This window comes from Papilio polytes, unplaced genomic scaffold, assembly GCF_000836215.1.
Source record: "Papilio polytes unplaced genomic scaffold, Ppol_1.0 DF820956.1, whole genome shotgun sequence".
Classification (NCBI taxonomy): Eukaryota; Metazoa; Arthropoda; class Insecta; order Lepidoptera; family Papilionidae; genus Papilio; species Papilio polytes.
In genome coordinates, this window is record NW_013528248.1 from 1,516,943 (window position 1) to 1,543,949 (window position 27,007).

General features: G+C 36.8%; 1 protein-coding gene across 1 annotated transcript in view; it reads right to left on the minus strand.

Moving 5' to 3' along the window:
- LOC106109952 (laminin subunit beta-1-like) overlaps positions 1–22,965 on the minus strand; it is a 33,170-nt gene extending 10,205 nt beyond the window's left edge. The window contains exon 1 of the mRNA XM_013291610.1: positions 22,355–22,965. Within this exon, the coding sequence (XP_013147064.1) occupies positions 22,355–22,622 (268 nt within the window). The 5' untranslated portion in view covers positions 22,623–22,965. The remainder of the gene's footprint in view (positions 1–22,354) is intronic.
- Positions 22,966–27,007: the final 4,042 nt, after the last annotated feature.

Here is a 27,007-nt window from a genome sequence, read left to right on the forward strand (position 1 = left end):
CCGGCAGCCCGACGATTGGTCAACTGGTGGCAATGCGTCTTTCCCGCGTATTTATGTGACGGAATGAACAGAGTTAATAACAAGTAAGTATTATTTATTTGTGCGGAATGGCTTGTTTTATGTCCGCAATAATACTGTCAATATCTCACATTATTTCTTGTATTTGAATTTTAATACGCCATTTGAGAATCTATGAATGTTTTGTCAAAGCTGTACTGTGCTGCAATTATGTGGTGATAATATTTTTGTAAGACATTGCATCGACCAAATACATATATTTAAAAAAATACCTTAGCACCTAACGTAGAATTGCGTGAAGCGCAGCCCTTCGTTATATCAAACATTGTGATCTCTGTGACAATGCAATGTTCCAAACCGCTGTAATATTTGTAAAACGATACTTGTGTATACCATTTTGCGCTCGTAACAGGTGAACTTTGTAATTTCATAAATAACATAGTAAATTCCATTTGGACACGGCCGAAGTAATAATCGTAAAAACGTAATCGAGCGTTCTAAAGACGCGAATTGATATTTACAGAAAACGCTGCTTGAAGCACTCCCAAAACGTATTTACAAGCTATAAAAATGTCGTAAAACCTTAAAGCGCTTTATTCGCTTACATTACTGAAGCGTATCGATAAAATTTAGATATTTAAAAGTTTTGGTAATTTCAAACATTTAGATTGAAACTAAAGAAGATATTATCGCTATGATGTGGTTGTCTAAATAAGTCTGGCTGAATTTATTTAACAGACCAAATCCCTCTTCAATAAGATGTCGTTAGGTAAAGTTATCCCAGTCAAAAACTTGTGTATAAAATTACAAGTATACTAACTCTTCAATACTATATTTATGTAATTTCTGCACCAACCCACTCTATTTACCATTACTATCTTTATGATGTAATTGAAAATATCCATTAATATTCAATTGGTGCGCTTCGCCCCTCCCTTCCGCGTTCGATTTAATAAAAGATATTAAAGCTGCCAGCCAACGTTGCCATTATAATATAAATTAATATCACTATGTAAGTATTGCTACACTAAATGCCGCAGTTATTCGGTGGATACGGCAGTTAAAGTCGTGGAGAACAGCCAATGATCGCAGCCGCTTTCGCTTCGACATAATTTTGTGCAAATTGAATTAGAACGTGGTTAGTAACTGCGGCAGTAAATTTAGGAATTTATGCCTCCTACCGCTCCCCGTCGCCGCCTGTCTGGGGAAGGAAATGTTAGAAAGGCAATGAAGTTCAGACCTAATCAGAAAATTCATAAATTATACATTTTATATGTAAGTACGACACATTAAACTTATGCTAGGATATGGGTAAGGAATCGGATGGCGGGATTTAATACCCTTAACCTTTAGGGTATTGTATCATATGATAAATATCAAGTCAAAATATCATTGAAAAAATAAATATTGTACTGAATAAGAAATCATTCGATGGCTAATTTACTTCGCCTGCCTAGTCTTTGACAAAACTTTGTCAAAGATTAAGTAGGCGAAGTACTTTGTCACGTTGTTATTCTTTGACAAAGTTTTGTCAAAGACTAAGTAGGCGTTGAAAAATCAATGCAAGGAAACGTTGAGATTTGTTTGGCTCTCGTGTATCTTTCATGAGAATACAATAGGGTGAGCTGTTCGTGACGTCACAGGGGTATTCTGTAGCCTTTAAGCGCATAGGAATTTGCATAAGACAGCGCTCAAAATGAAGACGAAGATTTTTTATTGAAATAGAGAAATTTTAAACAGTAATATTGGCATCAGCTGTGAGATTTTGCTTTTAAAAGGTTGATCAATTTGTGGTACAAAGCAATTGTTTCGCAAAAATCTTTTAAAGAGTGAACACTTTAAATATAATTAAAATTCATCTCGTTGCTATGACAATGGTACTGATAGACATATAAGTGGACATGTGGCGCGTGTCATAAGATAACATAAGATATATGTTACGTGCACTTGGCATTAACAGATGCTTTACAATTCAAATCAAGCAGTATCAGTTTACAAATGTATCTGTATTCCATAACATTAAAGTTTATACGATTAATCTTCTTCAATAAATATAACAAATGTTTCTAGAAGAAATTACAAATTCTGATTTATCTTATTCCAAATTAATGTACAGTCGAAGACGTTTATTTCTTACCCACTTCAGTTAAACTCCTTTGTTTCTAACCTCTAAGGCAGAAAAATTGACATCGCAACATACGTCGTAAATGTCACTTTAAAGAAGTTTGTTATGCGACAATCGTTTTTAATTGGGAAGCGAATTTAATTCTTTAAAATATAGTTTTGAATTGTTATTATTTTAACACATTCACAGCTAAAGTTAAAACGACTCGACAGCATCAGTTAACGAGCGTCATGAATCCTGTAAGAGTTTACGATCTGACCAGAGCTCTCGTTACTCGTCATTTCGTAAATAGGTTAGGTGCGACGTCCGACAGCCGGCGCGTAAGTGACGCGTTGATTAACGACCGCCCAGTGCGGACGCGCCCTACACCTTCGTAATTAACAAGCGCGAGGCGCTTTACGGGTGTGTTCCGACCCTTAATTACCACGGATATGCTAACGCAAAGTTAACCTTAACGATAGACAAGTTGGTAAGCAGTTATGGTCTTTTTCATATTAGAAAAGAATTTTATTTTGGAATGTCCTTTATTTTCCTTTTCATATAACAAACTAGCTGCTGCTCGCGACTCCGCCCGCGTAAAATGTAGCTTATGCTTCCTCACAGATTAATTACCTTTCTAACGGTGGAAGAATTTTTAAAATCTGCCCAGTAGTTTTTGAGTTATTTCAATACATACAAAAGTACAAATTTTTCCTCTTTATAATATTAGAATAGATGTGGAAATACAGAACAAACAGCAAAGGAAATTACTAACAATAATAACAAGAAAAAGCTCGGTGGTAAATGAGAAATAGTAATTTAGCATAAATATGAAGTGTGGTTATCGACATGAACAAATTAGCAATAAAAACTCGATAACGTTATACTCCTGCGTCTGCGCAGAGTTAAATGCGTTATTTGTAAGCGAAGTAAAGGACATGGGTTAACGATTATTACCAGATTGAGTTTTACCACTTGGAATTTAACTGTGTTGAATTTATTATGAAAATATATTATACTTTTAGATAAATAGTTTTAGCGAGGGATGGGATATGCACATCAATGCAGATAGAAGAAATGTTTTCTTTATGTGTCTGCATTGTCAATTAAAGGTTAACGTTTCCGCAAACGCGGATATATATAGGCAGTAGTTACTATTTTGATGAATTCAAGTGGCCGTTTGTAAATTTACACTATTATTTTTTTTTGAAAATGTTCTCCTTAATTTTGCAAGCATTTTTGTTATCAAGAGTACATTTAAACTGCTCTTAAAGCATTGATACACAGTAGCTTAACATGCATAATTTCTGTCAGTCTTAATTCTACACATTTCTGGTCGGGTGGTCCTTCCGTGCTCCAACTAGTTACAGCCTATCGCGTGACGAGACGAACTAGACTTGTGAACGCATTCCTCATAGTACTGATTGAATATGCCAATGCTAGTCATTGCCTATTCGACAAGACAACTTTATAACATAATTATTAATTCTAATACGAGACTACGCACTTGCACGCAGCGTGAGGCATATAAAGGTTTGTTCACATTATTGATTTTCTATAAGATATCGTGTGGAAATAGCCTTACCACTGAAGTATCCTAAGACGAACTAAACAAGGTGCATTTGTGTTAATATTAGTCCCGAGATTATGCTGTAATAATATATGGACAAAGGTTATGAGCTCGATTTACTCGCGCTTTATTAGTTTGTTAATAATGTTTATGATGTAATTCGCCTCATTTATGTTGATCCTGTTTATGTTGATTGCTGTTATGTTGGCGCTAATCTCTAACGATGTGGCATTACCGTGTGCTTATAAGGAATTGATGTTTAGGTGAACTTTATTATGATGATTTTGTTAACGAGAAGTTACCTGGTTAACGTTAATGTAGAGTTTTAGATTTAAACAAATTATTGTAATTGTAATGTAAGTCGCAATCATATTCAATTTACATTTCCAGGATCACAAAGAAAACTGTGAATGAATAAGATGATACGTCTCATTGAATAATAGAACGATACAAGTATCACGTTCACATTTACATCAAAAATCAACAAAGATACGATATGTAGCCGTAACGAATTTCGTGAGAGCAACGCACCGACATATAGATACGGAAATTGATTTCCACGCGCCTCCACTCGCCTCCACTGGCGCTCGCACACTCGTAACCGACAATCGAATATAAATCGGACAAAATGCCGTGTAAATAAACAGCTTAGAGACATTTGCCTTGTCAATATGACGGCTCTAATGTTAACCAATGACTCCATAGAGTCGCGATCGAAACTAAGAGTGGATGCACACTAGGCGTTTGGAACACCGCTTGGAACATCGATGTCTCATAGACAAACATGGTAAAGTGCGCTTCGTTACTACGTATTTTAGACGCGCGTTTTTAATGCGCGCAATTCACGCCTTGTGTGTACCTTCCCTAAGGCAACACTAACGCTGTAACTATCGAATGTATTGCATAGCGCGGCTATATTTACAATGTTTGCTCAGCTAAGCCGCGTAAGGCTTAGTTAACAATGAAATATATTGTCGTAATGATAGTATAAATATACTCCAGCACTATAAATTGAATACAACTAATTTCCATACAGAAGGTAAGTGGGAACTATCACCTGCTTTGCATTCTGTGAGATACAAAGTTAGTTATTAAAACGACTGACGTAATTTTGTATAACTTGAACAAATTTATACATAAAATCGATCGTTAATTTTTATTTACAAACTAGCTGTTGTCCAAGACTTCGTCCATGCAATGTTAAGATAAAAAAGTAGCCTATAATGTACCCGTCTGTGTCAGCTAACCTTCAGTGAAAATCCGGTCGATATCAGCCTAGCCGTTCGGAGATTACCCAGAACAAACGCGGCTTACGGACAGACACAAAAAAAAACTGGAATTTTTCTTTTGTTATTACAAACAGACACTCCAATTTTATTACATGTACATGTACAGTCGCTTAGATATAAGTGATTCATTATTTGACTGTAGTTTACATTAGACGTGTGAACGCAGGCGGTGTGTGGAATGCGCCCGGGCGCCGACCACGGGGAAGTCGTGACCGGGGGCGGAAGGGCAACACGCGTACTCAAACACTCGCAAACTGCAGCTCACATTCTGTGCCGTTTTACACATACTTTTATTATTTAGGCGTCGTAATTCGTAATGATATCTCGGATACTATCGCAAGGTGTCTTCACATCGCTTAGTATAGATTTTAAATGTCATTTTGCTCCTCAAATAGAAAGATAAATAGTTGTTAAGTAAACCATATAGCCTTAAAATTTTCGCTTTAGGTAAGTTATATTATATTAAAAAATTGCGATGTACCACACCCGTGTAGGACACCTGAGAACGTCCTTTTTTCCTACATTGAATGTCCCGCGTCACGTTTTTGTGTCAGATACGTGACGCGTGCGCAGTGCTGGCTATTACAGGAAGTGAGATTTCCCGACATAAATCTTTCTTTCTTTTCTTTTATCATTGTTTAAATTGTTTCATTTAACGTTTTTATTCAATAAAAGATCACGTGTTATAAATTATTAATAGTCGAGATTACTTGTGACGTCAAGCGGTCTACATTTTTAATGAATTCAATTGATTCTTTGAACGATTTCTGAAGAAACAAGAAGCCGTGTTACTTAGACAAGTAACGGTTATGTTAAACGTAATGTACGTTTGCTAGCTTTACATATTTTTTTATTTAAAAAAAGTTAGAGAATCAAAGAGTTAACTACTCTGTAATGTTGATGCTTAAAGTAACATGTAACGCGATTCCGTCAGCATGTAATTTAAAAAAATAAAAGCAAGTCGCTCATGTGTTCCTCAAGACTATCCTCTAAATCTATACCAAATTTCATCAAGATCCATTGACCCGTTGAGGCTACAAACTGTAACAAACATCCATCCATCTAAACTTTTACATTTATAATATTAGTAAAACGCTTATATTAAAATACAGAACTAACTTTTAAGTTAAATACAATCAATGTGTAAAATAACTCCGTTTATTGGATGAGTTAGGGTTAATTGAATTCTTGCGCACGATTACCATTGACTCGGCGGTGAATAGAGTCCGGAAACCATGAATGAATGAAAGGTTCGCGATAAATCATACAATATTGCTATAACGCCGATGCGAGAACCTGCGCACGCGTGGGCGAGCCGGCCCACGCTGCCTAGACTGTGGATTGCCTGCCTCAATGAAAACCCTCGCTTATTAACGTCAGTTTCCAGACAATTTGTAACGGCGCGTCTCGCTCTGCTCTGTTGATGGACAAAATAGAACACAAACTGATTTCATAGTTGATTTATTATAATCATATTTTATCAACAACTTGCACCCGTTTCTAAATAAAAAAGAAAGGTAGATTGCTTAGTTATAAGAAAGCCTTAGAGCGGGCGTACAATTTCGACTAAACTATCGCACAACTGATGTGCGATTGTCGATTGTTTCACAGCAAATTCAACTGTTTAGTTGCACAGCTAAAAATCGAGTAGTATGCGCACCTCCATATAAGCTCTTAGGAAACAAAGCGAGACTAAACTATTTTTTTTAGTGTATTACAATACCGCGTAAAATGTATTGTTCAGTGTTAAGTTAGAGTTATACAGTATAGAGTCTACAGTAGCTAATCTTTGATCAGATTTTAAACAGGATTTGAACCAATGATTGAAAATCGTACCCTTCACTATCAGGCTAGATGTACAAGTTCCGGAAGTGTACCGTACAAAGGCACGCACAGACACGTTACGACACAGCGCCGAACAAGTCACCGAACATGGATTAATCTCGTGCGAACACGGTAAATGCCCTAACAAAATGATACCTAAACAACCTAGTAAAATATTTAGACCAAGAATGTTAGTATAAACCTGTCGATTAATAGCTTTAATTTATATAACAAACTTAACAGAAAATGTAAAATTGTTCCTTTTAAAACTACGAAAATGACTAAACGAAACGCTTTATTTCATTACTGTATTTAGGTTTTAGTTTAAAAAAAAACAACACAGACAAATATAATCAAGATACGTAATGTTACATGTTTGCGATATTAGATTATTTACAGTTAGCGATATTTATTCAGAAACCGTACTCATCTCAATTGGAGAAAGGGCCGCTTGTCTGCGATGAATAAGAACAAACATGCAGTATCTTATCGGAGATCGTAATGCAGACCAGGAGTGATGCTCACTGCTCTGTGCACCTCTACCCACTCGCCGTTCACCGCTCACCGCTCACTGCTCAGTACTCCTCATCGTTCACCGTTCACCGTTCACTGGCACTATCTGATCAGATCATCTGACAGATGTTACACTTTGAATCTGTTTATTGTTGCTCGAATTTTGTAACACCCTTTATATCTTCTTCTAAGATCTATTTTGTCGGTTACTTCAATCAACCGTGAAAGTTATTGTCAAAGCTCTGTAAAATATTTTAATTAAACTACTGTAGAAAATATCCGTAAAATTATGAACTCTTCAGTTCTTGTAATGCTGCGATAAATTTCTTTTCTTAAATTAAAATAACTTCGACGCATACTTTCTCTAGAATTAATTAATAATACTATACTTACAAATGAAGATGTTAAAGCTAGATTTAACTTTCTATTAATCATTACTGTGCACAATTGTGAGTGCGATCAAATCAAAACTTAATGTCCCTGCCTCAACCACTAATAATAACATCAAACAATTTGTCACTAATGCAATCATCGTGTTTCATTTTATAATTTCATTAATTACGTGGACGATTAGTCACACCATGTATAAACCACCATTACATACCACTGTTACGATAAATATTGCGCCATTTTGAACCTTAAGTTTAAAGCTGTAAAGAAATTGTTTATTTTAGGAATGGAAAGAATATGTTTGTGTTTTATTGGAAGTGTACCTTTTATGGGCGAGTGAATCGAGTGAGGCGAGATAGAGCTGTGCCCGTCGAATCGATTAGCGCCGCGCGTCTCGTCACATCGATTGGGGACATTGATGATGTAATCGAATGCCTCACTCGATTCCATTCCATCGGTCACCATTCACCGGTCACCCGTTGTACTCAATGAGTTGTTCAAACAATGCCTAATCACGTCTCCTTCATTGAGTGGTCGCAGCACGCTTGTAAATGTGACTGGTATGCAGCGAGCATAATTTAGAATTAACTTAAATATTTGCATTGCTATTTATTCTGTGAACCATTTCACGTTGACGTCTTCTTACTATTGTGCATTTTAAATGTAAAGGATCTCGTACAAAAATTAATAAGAACTGGTAGAAAATTGAACTCTGTACAAACAGTATTATTTATATAATTCAGTACCCATTAAGTTCATATCACATCTTTGATGCTTCCTAAGGAGTTCGGGCAATTAAAAAGTCGTAAAGGGCTCCCCAACGTGTGGTAGCGTCGAATTTATTTGAAGGCAGTAAAATAATCATTTGATCTTTCTGGTTTGGCGTTAGCGTTGGAAAAAAATGAAGAACAAGTTCTTTGGCATCCGAATAATGTTCGAAGGTACACGCCTTACGGTACATGTTTTTTTTTTTAATAAAAGTGTAACAGAAAACTTAAGTGTTGACCACCAATACTCTAGAGATTAGCGTAGCTATGCTAGGTCTATGACATTTTCACATGATTTATTAAAATAATAATTTATAATTCAATTAAATAAAACAATGACAGAAATATATTTCTCTTGGCAATAAAAACGTCTCGCAATATCTAAGTGTAATAAAATTAATGATACCGCAGCTAACAATGTTCAAAGAACAAGTTTATAATATAAATGTACTGTGTCCGAGATTCATTTCCGGAGAACGAGTGGCGTTAGAGTGGGCTTCCATGGGGCAGGATAAGGGCAAACTGCTGGCTCAAACCAGATCGTGTCTGATATAACAGTGGGCCGTGGAAACTGACGTTTGAAACTGCGATTGCGTGCAGACGAACCTAGTCTTAACACTAAATTGCTGATCTTCATAAACCAAATGGAAACTAAAATGCATTTTGTAACACGTGAAAAATATTTATTAGATTATCAGTGTATAATTTTATGTTTTAAGAGAATTATGACATAGTAATAAAATACTTTGAACCACAAAAACGCCGGAAATACGTCTTTAAAATATGAATATTAGTCAAAAATACAGAAATAAAGCTATTTAAGCGGGTTTACAATAGAAAATAGGTTAAGTCGGGCTTAACGGATAGTTCCGGACTGGATTGGAGTCAAGCCGGGCGTAAACTGGCGGTGAATGAAGCGTCTTGTCCCGTTAACGGCAACACAAACACAGGATTAGACTTGTCTACTTATTTATGAATGGACGGCCGTTGATAATACTATTAAGTATATGGAAATTAGTTTAACCATCCAACCAAGTGATATACGAATAGCTAGTGAGTTAAATATGGCGCAAAATCAGACAGATCATTTAACTATAGACTAGCTGTCGTCTGCGACTCTGTCTGCGACTCTGTCTGCGTGGAATTACTAAATTGGTTAAGTAGTCTGCGTGTTCTTAGATTATGCTCTACACCTATATCAAATTTCATGAAGATCCGTTAAACGGTTAAGACACCTTCAACCAAACATACAAACTTCCGCATTTATAATATTAGCAAGATATATAGTAATCTCTAAAATACTCTGGAAATCAACGAGAACTTTTACCACACAATCATCACGACACACTGAGACGATCCTTAGTTACGTATAGCGTAACAAATTCAAGTCAGAAGTATTTTATTTCCTTACGGTTCTCCCGTAGAAAGTCCAGATGTAACCCGAGCTTAGTAACGTCGGCGTGCACGGTGACCTAATTCTCATTTCGCGGTAGAGCTACCGACTTCTGATTTATGTGGTGAAGCAATCACCTTCAAAGACTATCTACGTTAACAAGTTGGACACGTGTTAAGATTAGTACTGTCGTAATATTGTACTACCACTCGGTTTTACTACCTTTTGGTCGGTACGTGTGAAGTGAATAATCGAATTTATAAGAGTTTATTCTTGTTTTGCCCATTCGTTTGATTTATTGTAAACCCTTTGATTAACTTCAGTAATATCTGTGCCATTAAAAATATTGGTCCTTCGAGCCGGATAAAATGTTTCGTGTAAGTTGACATTGGTTGTTAAATGTTAGGATGTCGTGACCAAACAAGCACTTGTTCTTGACTACCATGACTGCAGACCGCGGACGTCAACAGAACACGTATAATTTATTGTTTCCGACAAACTGCTATCGAACGCGAAATCTTCGAAATCGACTACCAGTGTACGCGGTTGTTAGATTTATAGTGTTGGCAGAGTTGACATTATCGTTTTAATGAAAAGGTGCCGCAGGCTATTACTTTCTGTGTATATCATCAGTGTTTGTGATAAATGCTCGCCTTGAAATGTTAACGAGTGTTCGCGCCCCTCCTCTCTTATTTTATACGCAGTAGTTCTAATAATATATTATACTAGCTTTCGCCCGGGACTCTATCCGCGTGGAATTAAAAAAAAAGTGAGTAGCCTATTTGTTCTTACAGACTATCCTCTACATCTATACCAAAATTCATCGAAATCCGTTCAGCCGTTTAGGCTACACACTCTACCAAACATCCATCCATCAAAACTTTTGCATTTATAATATTCTTATGATATATTCTATGAAATACAGTTTATAATTAGATAACTAAAATTCTCCAGCAATCTTGATAATGTAAGTGTATCCAATGGGCGACCATTACGTAAACCGCATATACAAAACTAGCTGTCCCCGCGCGACTTCATTCGCATAAAATTAGGAAAACTTTATTGTTTACATGTGTCAAATTATTAATTGCAAATGTCAAAATGACAAAGCATTGCAACCTTGCTTCCTTAATGTTGGCAGTAACTCTTTCTCAAGTCTCTTTCCCACATTAGGGTTTTTATCCAAATTATTTACCCCCCAAGTTTAATGGCGTGAAAATATATACAGTGTAGGGCTCTTTATTAAAAAAAGAATTATTCAAAAATATGCTGTAATTGCTGACATCTTAGGCAACAAAGAAGTGTTTGTTTACGCTTTATTATTATAGTAAAGATGTGTCTTTAACAATTTATAAAATTATAAAATCATAGGTTCAAGTGCTTTAATAATTTTTCTCTTGTAACCGGAAAATTGTTTGATATTTACATCGAAATTTCAGTTATTAATCGAATATCTTAAATGAGCACCCTCGCACGTCTGACCTGTGAGGTCACAAAATTGATGCCTTCGTGAGGTCCACACCCTTTGAATTACCCTTTGATAATATGATATTAAACTCGATAATACCACAATATTCTTGATGCGAATATTAAATTGATTACTAACGAACGCCCGTGGCTTTACTCGTTTGTAAATTAATGACGGAAACTATGTTTTGTGTTTTACTATATTGTCTAACCTTGAGAATTAAGGAAGCACAAAATGTAGCTAGATAACAATGCATAAATGTCGGCTTCCACCCTTAAGATAAGCACGAAAAAGAAATGTCTTTTTCTCATTTATTATGATAAAACTAAAAGAGTTTCGATAGTGAATCTTACTTTATGAATGTCGAATATTTCGGAATAAATCAGCCAATGTCTGTCTCTGTAATTCCAGTCGTTACTGTAATAATAAAGACAATAAATCTCAAATTAATTCACCACTAAGTGATATCCTTATCAACTTAATGAATACATCTTACGGTTATGTATTACTTATGTATCCGATGTGACGGGAACTAATGGCGAATCTACAAAACAATGCAGCAACGCACTTATAAGTGAAAGGTTCTTCAAGTTAGATTTGCCGTTACTTGAATGAGAGCTTGTATTAACATTAGCTACCGTTAATTTGGATTAAGTTGATTGATGTCGTCATGGGAACGTGGGCAACGCGTGGGCATGTAGGCGAAATACTCCACATTTGCTGTCATTAATCGGAAATTAGACATTTCATTTTAAACAAACTGCATACCAAATTACTTGAAAGTATTACCTTTGTAAGCATTTCACTATTTATTATTTATCAAATATAAATAACATTTAGATAATTTACTAGATAATCCATACGTAGCAAATTGGCATGATTCAAGGCAATCGGCCTAAACAACGCAATAAATTGGACATGATATCACAGTAATCTAAACAGGACATACTCCAGGAGGCCTCACATTGAGACGCAGTCCCGGGAAGAGCCAGATATATCGGAATAGCCCTGGATAGGACAAGCTAGTCGGAATAATTACAATTGTTTATAGCGATTATATGAAATTGTTGTTCCGTTTTTAGCTAAATCGATACATTCGAGTCCTATAATTCTGGTAAAAAGTATATTTTGATCTGTTCCGAGTTTAGATATCTCGCCGATCTCCTATTCAAAGTAATTCATCAGGTGAGATGTTGGGTAGGCGCGAGAAAGGTGCGAGGCGGTCGTCGGTGAGTCGCGTTTAGCTGACCGCACTAACTCGCTGTAAGTCGCTTAGCACTGTGTCCATATATTACTTAAACTCGTGGAATATTACAATAGTTATTTACATTGCGATGTTATGTATGACTAGTTACATTTATAGCTTTCGCTGTAGATTAGTTTAGCCAAAGTCAGGCTTATTATGTAGAATAAAAACTGAGTATTGCAATAAATAAACTTCCTGCGAATATCTGCAGCATGGTGTCTCTGGTACAAACCGGTCATCTGATTTATGAACCGTAGCAGCGCCGGCTGAGGACGATTATCCCTAATTATTAATTTTCCATTTCATTTCTCCGTCGCGTAGAAGTCCCTGGTTCGCGCACGCAACACGACTAGGAATGGATGTCGTACAATTTATTAGGTGTTATCCCGCTGGCGTTTTAACGTATACCCTAGGAACTAAATAAGCTAATATATCCCTAGGGCTAGATATTTCAATATGCTTTGCATTAAACGTCTCGTAGTACTTGTAAGCGTGTAAATAATAAACGCATTATTTGTGTAATGATTTAAAGAATGTTAAATTGTTATTAAATTTACAATACGTTATATTATTTTCATTATTATGTTATTGAAAAGATTACAGATAACAAACTATTGCTGGCAAAAAATTAAAACAGAATAATCGAATAAAAAAAACATTACATCTTGTTTTATAATCAGGACAGAATAAAGTAATAAAGATTCTAATGATAAGGTAGTTTGTGGCGCGACTACAAATCCTAGCTTAGGTAATAAACGCTTAGATTGCCCCAGTACGACTGCGCTAACCAAAACACCAGCCATCACCAGCTTTGCCTCAACCAGTTTATCCCAGTAACGACATTCTAATTTAACTATCGCTGAACTTGTCTTGTTATCACCAATTAAACTCACAGTTTTATACTCCCACGCAGCAAAGATAACCGTTTATACCAAAGATGGTTAACCATAAATTCAATTAAATAAGAGCATATTAAACCATGTTAATTCAGTTTTTTTTTTATTTATCAAACAGTACAAAATACAAAATTAAATAAATTTCTTATTTTTTTTTTTTTATTTAAATCATCTAAGATTAATTACACATAATAAAAATATACACAATTAACAAGAAAAAAAAATGTAAGTTTTCTAAACACTACTTCTAATTAAAACGTGACCATAAAAGCGTGTAGAAACCCAATTGCCGGTTTGTCCAGACACTTTGGGTACTACGCTAAAAAACAGTAGGTAATGTTAGATTTTTAAATGTTTACAATAACTGAGTTTTAACTGCAGATCAAGGTGTTCACGTTTTGTGCGTAAAAGAGTGTGTATGATTTTGCCAACTTTATGAATTTCCGAACGAAATTTAGCTTTAAAAATCATTCAACGAAAGTATTTTTTTAGCCATAAAAACAAGATAGCGGTGAAAAATTCTCAACAAAATATTAATGCAAAATATTAAAGAATGAGTACGTTCACGTCGATTGAAGTTAATTCACACGTACTACCGTACCGGTTTATATGCGAGATTGTGTGCCCCCGCCCCGGTTTGTCGCCCCCGCCCCCGCCCCCGCCCCGCCCCGGCAGCAAATGCCGGGCATTTTACAAGAATATTGCACGACACATAAATTGGAACATTGATAAATTCCGTTATCGAAATTTCCACGAATTTTACTTGACAATGAAATATAAACTTTATCTTCCTAAGACTACGGTTCATTTATGATTGCAATTATCAGTTACAGTCTCTTACGCTTTACGTTAGCAAATAAAGGTAATGTTTTTAAATCCCCACGTCACGAAACATTCTGCGAGTTAAGAAATAGCGTCGTAAAAACTTAGTGCTTTACTGCGAGGAATTTCTAAAAACGAGGTATTCAATTTTGTTAAAACTCATGATTTTATCAAGGAAATTAAACGGTTGTATTCTGAAATCCTGTAAGTTGGAAGACTCGAGAAAACTCACTGATTTTAAAAATGACGTTATCAAAATAGCAATAGAGATTTTATGTTAGGTCGCATACATTCAACACATTGAAAGCGTAAGACTTTCATAATGCATTAATTAATTAGCTATCTAATTAATTATTAACGCGTTGAAATATATACCTTAAATTATCTGAGATACATGTCAATTTTAATTAATAACTTCCTCCCTTTGTATTGCTACAGCTTCAAATTCCTCCACTAATTGCTCGTTCAGAATTAATCAAAGGTAACTGGCGGCCATTGAGCGTGTTATTTTAATTATCACTAATTAATAAGCTATTAAACAACACATTTAATTATAGCTTTAGAAATGACTTCGGATTATTCCCAACCGTCACCCCGCTCTGTCCCCACGTGGAGACAGAGAATAAAAAACTTCAGCCATTCCACCTTTTGTGACCTATTGGAACTTATTTTAATTTCTAACGGTTCCATCTGTGTCATATTGGGTACAGTGGGACTAAAAGGTGGGACGGATGAAACATTTTATTCTCAAGTGGGGACAGAGCGGTATTACGGTTAAGAACAATCCAAGACTTAGTATAGTGCGAAAAGTCCCTAAATAATGTTTTGTTTTATTGTACTCTACGATCTCTAGTACTATGTGTTTTAAATTGATAACCTACATACATCAATTTATTCAAATACTTGAGTTACAGAAATAAACCGAGCAGTTACGACTTGCGCGGGTCAGACGGCGTAGCTGTCGGCGATGTTATCTAGACACGTCTACACTTCCTAGAAGTCACTTCCTCTGAATACACGTGTTCATTGTTATTGTTGTCAATTGCCTAATGTAATTACAAATTAAAGAAATATGTTACAAGATAATTCGCATAGACTTTAAAGCTGTGATGTGTAAATTTAAGAAAGCTAACATTAGGATATAGCCTAAGTTACTCATAGATAAGTTACCTTTCTAATGATAAAAGAAGTTTTGAAATCGGCCCAGTAGTTTTTGAGTTATATCGATACATACAAAAGTACAAAAGTACAAATCTTTCCTCTTTATAACATTAGTATATTCCATTTCATGCGTTACCTCGAGTTGTTACTTGAGACTCTATGGGTCTCTTAACAACTAATGATGGTATCGAATACAATTTTAAAGTACTTCTTGGTATCAGAAGGATGTACGGAGACGGTCGAGTGAGCAAACTCGATGCATCTAACCCTATAAGGAGTCCGTTTGTTCATTTTGATTGAGATATCTGGAGAACAAGTGGTGATTGTGCGCATTGTGGCCGCTATCGCAGTCACGCTTGCCCGCGCCCCCGGCCGCGGCGCTGCGTACCTTTGCCTCGGTTTATACCGATTGTATGTTTGAATATTGTATGCCTTAAGAATGTAGCTGTTATCTTTATTGTTATTTGTTTATTGTTCAGTATTTGACTTATACAATATCAATAGTTGCTCTTAAACTTTTATCAGTTGTAGCTGCGAGTTTAACAAAAAATTACAAAAAGCTTTTTTGTTTTTGCTTTTGTTATTATATTTATTTAGCTAGTGTACATTAATGTCTGTTAGACGGTATATAAAGAAGTCGAATTGTGCTCTTGTTTTATTTGCAAAGTGTATGCAAAGATATTCCCGTCAAAGCGCAGACAACAAAGATAACAGTACGCGCAAGCGCAGGGCGAGACGCCCTTTGTCTGTGCTCCTCACCGCCGATCTAACTTTTACAATCTACGTCTGGGATTTCACTGGTAAGATAGTAACAAGTAGACTACTTGAGCAAGGCATATTAGCTGTGCTTAAATGTTTGTATACCATTATAATGACATTGAAATAATAAGTACGAAATTTACTTAGGAGTTAAGTTTGTGGGACAAGAGTGAGTGAATGATGACCGGTGCCCGCGAGTGAGTGATGTATGACGTCAGCGGGTGATGGATAGCGGGCGTGATGGCGGGATGGCGGGATTGCCGGGACAATGCATCAGGCGCTGCGTATCGAACGGGACCGGCAGAGTAATTCAGCCGGGTCGCGGCGTGACAGCGCCCGGCTGGTCGTACCGGTTCTTTCCGTGCAGGGTTGTCACCTTGTATTTTAGATTATATTGTAAAACAGGGCTTATGACCCCTAATTAGTACTTAACATTTTTTGTCAATTATACCTAAATTAGTTCTATTATCACAACATTTATAAGCACTAAATCGTCTTTTTAAGGTTCCATAATAAATATGTAAGCTACACCATAGAATATCTGATTCAACCTTTCATCTTTTAGTGTAAATCTGGAACAATAAAATTGGACGAAATAATTTTAGCTTTGTAAAGTGCCAACCCTGTGCGGCTCACCCCAGTTTCCGTAAACACGGGCGCAACGATTGATAAATGCGCCCAGTTGATTGAGTCTTTAATTCCTTAGTCCGCTATCGGCCGCTGCGGCGGAGCCTGCGACCGCACTCTGAGTATCATACCACTAGACACGCAATTACCGCGCCGATTAGTACTAGATAAGGTAATCTTGGATAGCAAACATAACTCAGTCAGGAAAAAATAAAATAAACATTGGATATTATTTTGAAGGCAGTTCTTGAAGAGTCGCCAAAAAATATAATAAATCGATAGAATATAATGAACTCTGTTCAGTCCCATTTGTATTTTAAAGCTTGCCATCTTCTGGCCCGCCAGACTCACAGTTGTCGGCACTATGGGCACAAATATGCCAGTAAAATGTCAATAAGTCGTATGCGATGAAGCATATCAGTGTCAAGTTTGGTACCCCACCTCGTCCTTGACTTACATAACTAACACAAAGTCAAACATCGAGCTAGCTGCTTGCATCCATGTAAGCTTTCACACAGGACAGCTGACACAACTGGCATGATTTTTCGGTCTAAACATACTCGTAGATTTGTATGTCTCTTTGAGTGAACGCTTTAAATCTGTATATTTTTATCTGGCTGTCAACGGGTACAATAAAAATGAGGCCATCACAGACCGCAACGTTCATAAATCTCCAGCGATGTGGCAACAGGCGATTACAACTAGTGAGCGATAAGTGACTTAATAAATAGTTTATTGTCGATGTAGAGATATCTGCGTGTTCCCGCACTCCACACTCTACACTCATCACTCCTCGCTCCGCTTACAACCGCCGCTCAATTGTTCTGCCGATGATTGATAAATGCTTTGACGGGATTTCGACGCTGTCCTATACTACGGTGACCATTATTATAATAAATCAATGGGATAACATCCCATTTACTAGAATAAATTATAGCTTACGATGCGCATTTATCTTTATTATTGACGGATAAGGTTAAGCTATAATCGGATAGTCTTGCAAGGGCTCTAGGTATATGAAAAGGCTTGCCTAGGCACGATGTTTTACCCGAGAAAGAGTTGAATTTTATTAAAGGTAACATGATTAAGAAGAAAGTACCGTGATTGGGATAAAGACAAGGATATAATGACCTTTCTTTACCTACATTACATTTCAACCAATGAAGGAGACATATCCCGCAATTATCTATACTAAGGGTCACTTTGCTTTACAAGTTAATACAGCGACGATATCTCTGCTCGCTTGTAGCATCGCGAGTTATTGTAACAATGCTTTTTAAATAGAGCAACGAGGTGATTAATTTGATGACGTGAAACTGACGTCTGGTAGAGGGCACTTTGGTACGTCGTCGCTCAGACTGAGTAGACGACGGACAACTATTCAACTTATCGGACTATATTTAAGTAATGTTTATAAAGGTCTTATTAGTGGAAAAGTATTGCACACTTGATATCCTGTTTAGTACCAACACAAAGGGCTGGTTATTATTAGCAGTAGTAAAATATAAATGTTTAGGCTGTAATGAATCAGGCAGTAAAATCTAAACGTTTAGGCAGTATATACGCTGGCTATAAATATCGAAGAGTTAACTACTTAACAGGCCCAACTCGCTTCGTAAATTCCTATTATTTACGTAGGCAATGACATATTTTATGAAATTATTGGATTTAATGTGACCAGTGTTGGACAGAGTGTTGAATATTAACTTGTGACTGTTTTAGAACACAATAAATTAACACATACAATTATTTTTGTTTGCAATTTAACAAATACTTAATTGTTAAATAAAACGACCATCACAGAAATGAATAAATTAAGAAATTCTCACAGAAGGTAAAGAGTATAAATTAAAATGTATTTCTGTTATATCATAAGATAGCAAACGAGTAAGCGGTCACCTGAAAACGCCAAAATAGAGAAGCGACCGCTGCGTAAGGTTGCGTTGCCTACCCTTGATCGACGGAGGAGGAAACGCACATAAAGAGGATATTTCCCCTTCCTATGTTTCTCTTACACTATCCAATCGACGTTCCATCCCATCCTTTTCGTATAAGAAAACGGGTGGGAAGTAAATGGGACTATAGTTGGGCCGACGGCACCAAAGTATGGATATTTTGTTATAAAATTGATCGAAATATCGAAAATGTTGGTAATATAACATTACATAGACATTTGCGTACAATAGAGGAAAGGACGTAAAGAATGGAACGGCCTTCAAGTAACGGTATTTAGACGTAGGGTTTTGGAAATTCAATTAATTCCAAGTAAGTTTATTTCCAAATAAATTCTGTAACAAAGTATTATTCATGAGTCGCTACGGCGCCGAGCTGCAAGCTTGCGGCAGGAATTTCGAAGCTTTATCAGATTCGAGCGCCGAAAGCTCTATTTATCTCTACAAGCTTTGAAACTAACGTAAATGTACACGGAATTAAGTCCGTGGGAAATATTTGCATTTGTCAATGATGTTTAACTTTTTTTGGTTCTAAGACTAAATTTATACGATGTTTCGGACTCTAAATTTGTACACCAATTACGCGTTTTATCAATTCTGACATCATCCAGAGAAACAAAATCGGAAACTATCGCCCAAACTCGTTGCTCAGATTTAGCGAATTGAAATCCATAAGGCAACGACCCGTAGATAACAGGATCAAAGGTATAACATTATCTCTTATTTTTTTTAATTTAACTGTGGTTATACGCGACAAAAGTATTCAATTTATAATGTTTTGCTATTTCTCTTCACGATATTAGACTGATCTGCGTACATTTTTTCAGTTAAGTCGACATGTTCACGTTATTTTAAAGTTATACGTTACTCTATTCCGTTACACAGTTTCGCGATTCATTTGTTTTTAAATTACCAACCCAAGACTTTATCCTTTGATCATATCGTGGCTTACAAATGCAAGCTACATTCGCATACAACTCAATAAATTAACACGTTCTAATGAACGTTACAAACGCTGTCATACTTACTTTACTTTGAACTTATAATTACACGTGAAAGCGTTTGTTTCTAGGACGAATGCTCTTATCTATAACTCTGTATAAGATCATGTCTGTTATATTTTTTGTACCTCCAAAAGCATATAAATCCATGGCTAATTACTCGCCAAATAGGCATAATGCTAGCGGCTGTGATTGCCTAATACGGCGATCGCTTTTTGCCAACATGATTGGGTTAGATCACATTCACACGTGCGTCGCAAAATCGTGTGCGGTAAGGAATCAAGAACCGTTGTTTTAAATGACAGGATAAAATGATTCTTGAAACGAATACTGGATCACTGAATAAAATAGATAAATGCGGCAACAGTAATATTTCATATAATTATGCAAACATGCACTAGTAACATTACAGAGCATGATAAACGTGCGACTCGACCGGTTTGTGTGGGGCTGCCTTTACGCGTTTCGTCTATTCGTGTTGATGATATCAGAGGTATTGATATGCGTCAGTCGCAACCAGAGCTCTGAAGCCTCAAATTGATATTTTGATTTGCCTACTTTGAAATAACACTTGAATTTGGGGCCCCAAATAAATAAGATGTTGCTTCGAGCACGCCAGTACATTGCCTACAGACATCTTTAACTTGCAATATAAACCAAGAAAAGTACTACAGTTTTGTAGACATAAATATACAGATTTGGACACTATAAAGCGATCCGCATAACTAACTCATATCAGAGTAAAATGTCTAAAGCCTACACAAGCAATTGTAACCGGCTTTCATTTGTTTGTGACAAAAACAAACGAAAGCTATAAACTTTAGCTTTGTATTTTAATAGCTTTATGTAGGTGTGTTATTATAATCGATATAAGTTTTGCAAGGGTGCAATTAAAAGTATTGTTATGCGTGTAATACGAGTCGAGCATCGAGAACAATAGAGTTTCTAGGAACGTAATCGCTTGCTGAATGGGCGGTGTTATCTACAAATCCGTTCCAATAACCCGAATGAGGAAGGCCTGGCTTATCAGACTCGTGAATGGCTTTCGGCAAGTCGCTCGCAGGTCGACGACCTAGCCGCGTCTAGATGACCTGGGAACTCGACTAGTGATGTACGTTTCGATCGTCTTTAACTGATACGTTAATAAAATAATATCTTAATTCTGTAGATATTCGTTCTTTTCTCGTTTGCCGCTACTTAGCGGCGGTACCGGCATGAACCTAAAGGTCGCGATCTGGATTTCATTCTCTCAGTTGGCGATAATTTGTTTTTGATTTGCGTTAAATTCGACAAAGACCGCCAACAGCACCGGCTCCGCGCCCGCCGGGACCACTTTCTGTCATTACGTATTTTATTGAGGTGGGATTTCGAGATATTTTCTGTATTTTTTTAAATAACTCCAAATACGCTTCCTGTTATGTTTTTACGGTGAATAAATTAAGGATATCAACACAGTTATCGTATCAAATTTCCATTAAAGTATTTTTATTTTATTGTTCGCGAAAACGCAAAAAGAAGGAATTTGGACAAATGCAAAAGTTGTTTTAATGTATTTTTTATGGAGTTTAAGGAAGTTGCATTGTGATTCTTTAATTATTGAAGTTATAGAAATAATTAAGTAACGCTGTCTACGCCATAAAAAGTCTTTATTTTAAGCTTATTAAAAATTCAGATAATTCCGTTTAGATTTCAATGGGAGTATATCTAACAGTCAATTAACAGGCAAAGGGCAGTCATGGCCGCGGCTTCACTCCGCAATTAAATTTACTGCAACTTTCATCAGCAAATGCTAAGATTTTATGTCAATATACTTGCCAATGTGAAATGACTAACTTGTCTATTGCAATATTCGAATCGAATACTTCTCACGATACTCGGTAAGGTTATCTTTCAATTTTACTTTTTGGAGTTTTTGAATTATTACTATTATTGGACGTAGACAATATCTTACGAAAATAACATAGCAAACCGATGCTTAATATTGTTTTTAACAATAATAAATTATGAGATATCTTTTTGGCACTTTCACACGCTATCTTTTATATCTTATTATTAGCTAATTTATAAACTAATACCGCTTATCTGTAGCTCCATCAAGTAGATTTTTTTTAATAATTAACGAGAGTCGCGAAGGGCAAATATAAGTAATTTGATATTTTGACAGTGCCTTATGATAACTGTGTTTACGATAAACATGTAAATTATAGATAATATATTATTGTGTCACATTAGTTTTATTAATTAACGTAACGGGAATGTGGAAATGACTCGAAGCGAAAACTTCTAATTTTGTACTTAGTATATCTTATTTTTCTATATAATCGGAATCCTTGTCCTCAGGTCTGCTTATTGGTTCAAAAACATAATTCGTTCCCTTATGTTTATGAATTAACAAGAAGTATTACAATAATACAAGTATTCGTTTTCGGATATGGTAAAAGCTAATCCAAATTTGAATTTAGGATAATAGTAGTAATTTTCGGGGTCTCCACCAGAGCCGTTCAGTTAAGTGACCATTGAGGCTAGTTAATTGAAAGCTCCAAGATTCTCATACCATATTTAAGTCCGAACCATGTACTATGGTATGGCTGGTACCGGCGGGTAGTTTGCTGGGGGCGCTGTGGGCGCAGAGGGCGCGGGCGGCGCTGCTGAGAGGCGCATGCAGGAGAACAGCACACCAGGAAGAATCTCTTGTCGCGGATCTTCTCTGCTGCCTTGAGCCGTTCGCGCGCCAGACGACCGGCACAGCGCCGTGGCCCACTACCGCCGCCCAGCCCTTCGCCCACGCCCACCATCAGCAACACTAGCACCAAACAATTCATTGTCGCGTCCTAACACATCGCACGATACTATATCACATTACTGCCCACACATCGACTGTCTTTTGAAACTGTTGGTTGAGGTATTAAATAATTGGTAAAGCCATTCCCGCGCGACGTACCGATCGCGTGCTGTCTAGCGTCATACGGCAAAAAAGCGTGCGTCCTCACCGGCACTGCCGCGCAGACTGACTGCCGCTGGCCACTGGCCGCTGGTCGCTGCGGGCAGCACGGACCAGGATGGAGGCACCACGCGCTCTTGGGGCCCGGGTTCAGGTTCACTTTGCCACTTCTGTGCGCTAAAATCGCGCTTTTTCTCCATCCAACCGATTCGCCGCTAAACTCGTTCCACGCGAATTGATTGTCGAATATCAAACTCGTTCGATTCCGCGTCCGGGCAATGACCGCTCACACATCACTCAGAGTTAAAGGCGCTAGCCGTGTTTTTGTTTTTTCGGTGGTGGTTTTGATTGATGATATTTTGAACTGATTCAGAGAATTATGATCCTTCGGAGCCGGATACGATATTACAGCGTGGATTGAAGTTTTTGAATACATCCTAATATAGTTTCAAATAAAATATTTTTCTATTCTTTCAGAAACTCAAGCTTTTGAAAATCCTTGTTTCAACGCTCATTAGTAAAATATGGCTTATTTGGATTTTCCTTACTTTAATCTATGTTCCGTATTGTTTCTGCAAGCGTCAGATTCCAGAAGCGCTACGCTATCAGGCCAGTCTCGGGCACTAATTAACAGCTTGTATCTATAGATCGCTCGGGAGATAGAGGGCGCGCGGGTGGTCGGGCGCGCCGCGGGACGCCACTAGTCCATCATACTGAGACGAGAATGTAAATAACGATACTATTTAAATCTATTTGATCACGTTAGGAATTGAATTCTCTATCGTATGCTAGCACTCCAAATAGAAATAGCAATATTCGTCTTCCTTAGCAAACTTCCTAATGTGTTCCCACCATTATTTATATTTGTACAACTCAAAAAATGCAACTCTTGTACAATTGCGTAATTGTAGCATGGCCTGGAATCTGTGGAATGTAATCAGATATCGCGGTCTCGTGTTTGTCCATGGATCAGCTGCACTACACAAGTACGACTGGCAAAGTCTATATTACAAGCTTTTAATTACCGGTTCTTAACGTTACCATGACAACGGAACCAGCGACACAATTTTAGTTTAATGCAAGATTTTACTTTGGGATACGTAATAGACGTATTAGAATGTTAAATTGAATCCTCTACAAATCTCTGAGGACCTCAGTATGGAGATATATCCACGAGAGAATGGCTAACATATATCGCAACTTCCTAATGAAAAATAACAGAGAGAGAATCTTATATTACAAAATTTTCAGTGGCTAATAACCTTAAAAACAAACATGCTTACACACAGTACCATGTGACGTCACGCACGTGGCCCGTACCGGCTTATCTGTATTAAATCTTCGTAACGTTTAGAGTAGAAATAAACATTCATTTCAATTATCCACTCGAGCAATCACGGACGAATGTTTTTTTATCTTTTTGCGTAACTCGCTCAATTAACCTAAGGCCTCACAAAGCAAACCATTATGTGTCACGACAGGGCTTATCGGACGCGGGCCGCAAATACAAACAATGTATTTTATTATCATTCATTTTTTATGGACATGATACGTGTCTGATCCTTTTTTAAAGACTTAAAAATGAGCTCCGTCGTTAATATTTACAAATTATTTGCATGCAAAATAACTTTGCTGTTTTAAACTATCTTACTCGATCGTAGTTTGTTTTGTCTATGATATAAACAGAAGTTGGGAACCCCTGGTAATAAATTGATGCACGAGTGAATAAGGTCGCGGTGAAAAATTGTACTCAAATAAATAAAATCAACGAAGAGGATATTTCTTCATCAAAACCCAGAGTAGTTATATTTAAAAAGTACATTTTACGCAAATGAAAAAACAAAATGTGGTAACTCCTGCATTTTGTCTCTAAACTCATTCTGTCCTTTCCATACGTAATTAAAACATGTAAATTACTATATAAAAGCTTACTTTCCTAACACCACCGTGTCTTACGTCATTATACACGCAAATGTCCGAATCACTGTTCTTTATGTTAAATAGTAGCGTTCACAAAATTGGGTCATGAAATCTGAGTACCAAGGCCTTCGTTTGCAAAGGGCCCACTGACGCGTCCTGTCCGCGTGGGCGGCGGCCCTGACAGCCCACGGATTAGATTACTTCGTAGTAACATTGACAATGTTTTAATCTGACTTGTGTTACGGTCAAAATTTATAATATTGTTTACTAAATTAAGGACACGGAACAATAGAGAGAAATGTGAAATTGTTCTTGCTCAAAATCTTACCAATATTATAAATGCGAAAGTTTATTATTAACTTAGCCACGACCGTTTATCGCCACCAAGCATTTCTCTTAAAACAGCGCAATGCAATGCCTCGATGACGTCATTCCCGCCTCAATCGTGTTCCTGCAAATTGCTTGCGTTAGACCGAGGACATTGGGCAATGATGACCCCTGGCCTTTAGCAGTGATAAGGCGTAGACATTATGTCTATTGGATTACTATTACTGAGTAAAATAGAACTTCAACACATATTGCTTAAATTGGTACTCAATCTTTTGTACTGAAGTTTTTTTTTGTTACGTTGGTAGCATATTTGTGGTAAAAATTACTCTGGCTTATTTCTAATGTAATACGTCATAACGAAGTTGTATTAGAACTGTCGTTACTCGCTTGATTTTTTTGGAATCGCCATTTTTTTCTCACCTTCACGATGATTTGTGTTAAGTCAACACTAACATCCGGTTACTTATCATGTGCTTTAATTCTTGTTGCTGCATAATACCGCTACATTAACAAGTGCTGTTTAAACTGCGATTGTGATTTTCAATTTTTCGTTAAAATGTAGCAGACATCATTCAATTGTTTAGTGTCGCGCGGACAGAGTTGCGGGCGAAAGCTAGTCTCAAATAATTCAAAGATCCGATGCTCAATAACGTTGCGAATGGAGACACAATGACATCGGGGACTGCAAAGTGGGGGCGGGCAGCAGGGGGGGGGCAATTAATTACGTGAAGGCGACAGACAGCGCGACGACAACGGCAAGCACGGCGACCACGAGACAACACGGCGTGGCTTCGTGAGGTTATTTCAGACACGGCCCTTGTTCCTGTCGGTGTCCGCTCTAAATATATTGCACCGAGCTAAACCTAGCTTAAATAAGGTGTACTCCTTTGTAATAGATTTTAGGAAGACTTTGAGAGACATGAATGGACTTAAAAAACAGCATAACACAAAGGTGTTACGCTGTTTGCTTTACATGATAACTCCTATTTTATTCCATACTTCTTAAATGGCCTCTTTTCCTGTAGGAATGTATTGTTTCATGAGAGGGCAATGTGCAGGCGCTGCGCTTGCGCAGGCGTTTGTTGACGCGCTGTGTAAATAGGAAGCAAGCGCCAATAACAAGTGCAATGCTTTGAGCTAGGGTGACCATACTTACACAACATAATCTCGGATCCTTCTGTCAAGTCTACGTATTCTTCATTACTTTTAAATGATTAATTAAAGTACATATTTGCTTAAAGACGTATTAAACAGTTTTATTTTTCATTCAGTCAACCTTTTTTTAAAAAAGGAAATGTAAACTTTGGTTTGGCAAATCTAATAAGTTGTTTAAAAATTTTTTTATTAATTTTACCGTAATAGTCTTCAAATATAGTAAAAAGTATGTTACCCTACTCTAGAATCCGAAAGTCTGCTGTGAATGAAAATTCGGTACAAACAGTTGTTCAAACTAATTACATGAAACAAATGGTACACAAAACTTTAAAGGATACTTAAAGATTGACGTAGAAGATATTAAGAAATACTAAAACAAACATTTAGTAACTCTGAGTACAGAAATTTAAATGAAGAATAAAAGAATCGGATCATTTACAATTTAACTAGAAATAGACTGGTACAGAGCGACTTCTTGCTATATTTATTCGTGTATGATGTATGAAGCAATTGGTAATAACACCGTAGATTAATGAGGACACGCTGTACCGTTGCACTGTTTATTTTTATCACGACGCAGGAGGTGCCTCTGTCCAATATCACACTGACCTGTATACGAATATGATTCCCAGCTTCATATTTAAGATGGCTGCTAAATAAATATCAGGTAGTAAATATCATAAACGGAAGGTAAAGAAGGAAAGTACCTTGTCCAGAACGTCCAGACCCATAAATTGACAGAAGACGATATGTCACGTAAGCTAATTTGATCAAAATACTGAGGTTTCCTTTTTTGAACTTTTTGCGGGATTGTTTCGTGGAAGTGACATCAGTCTGTCAACAGAGGGCGACACTTGCATC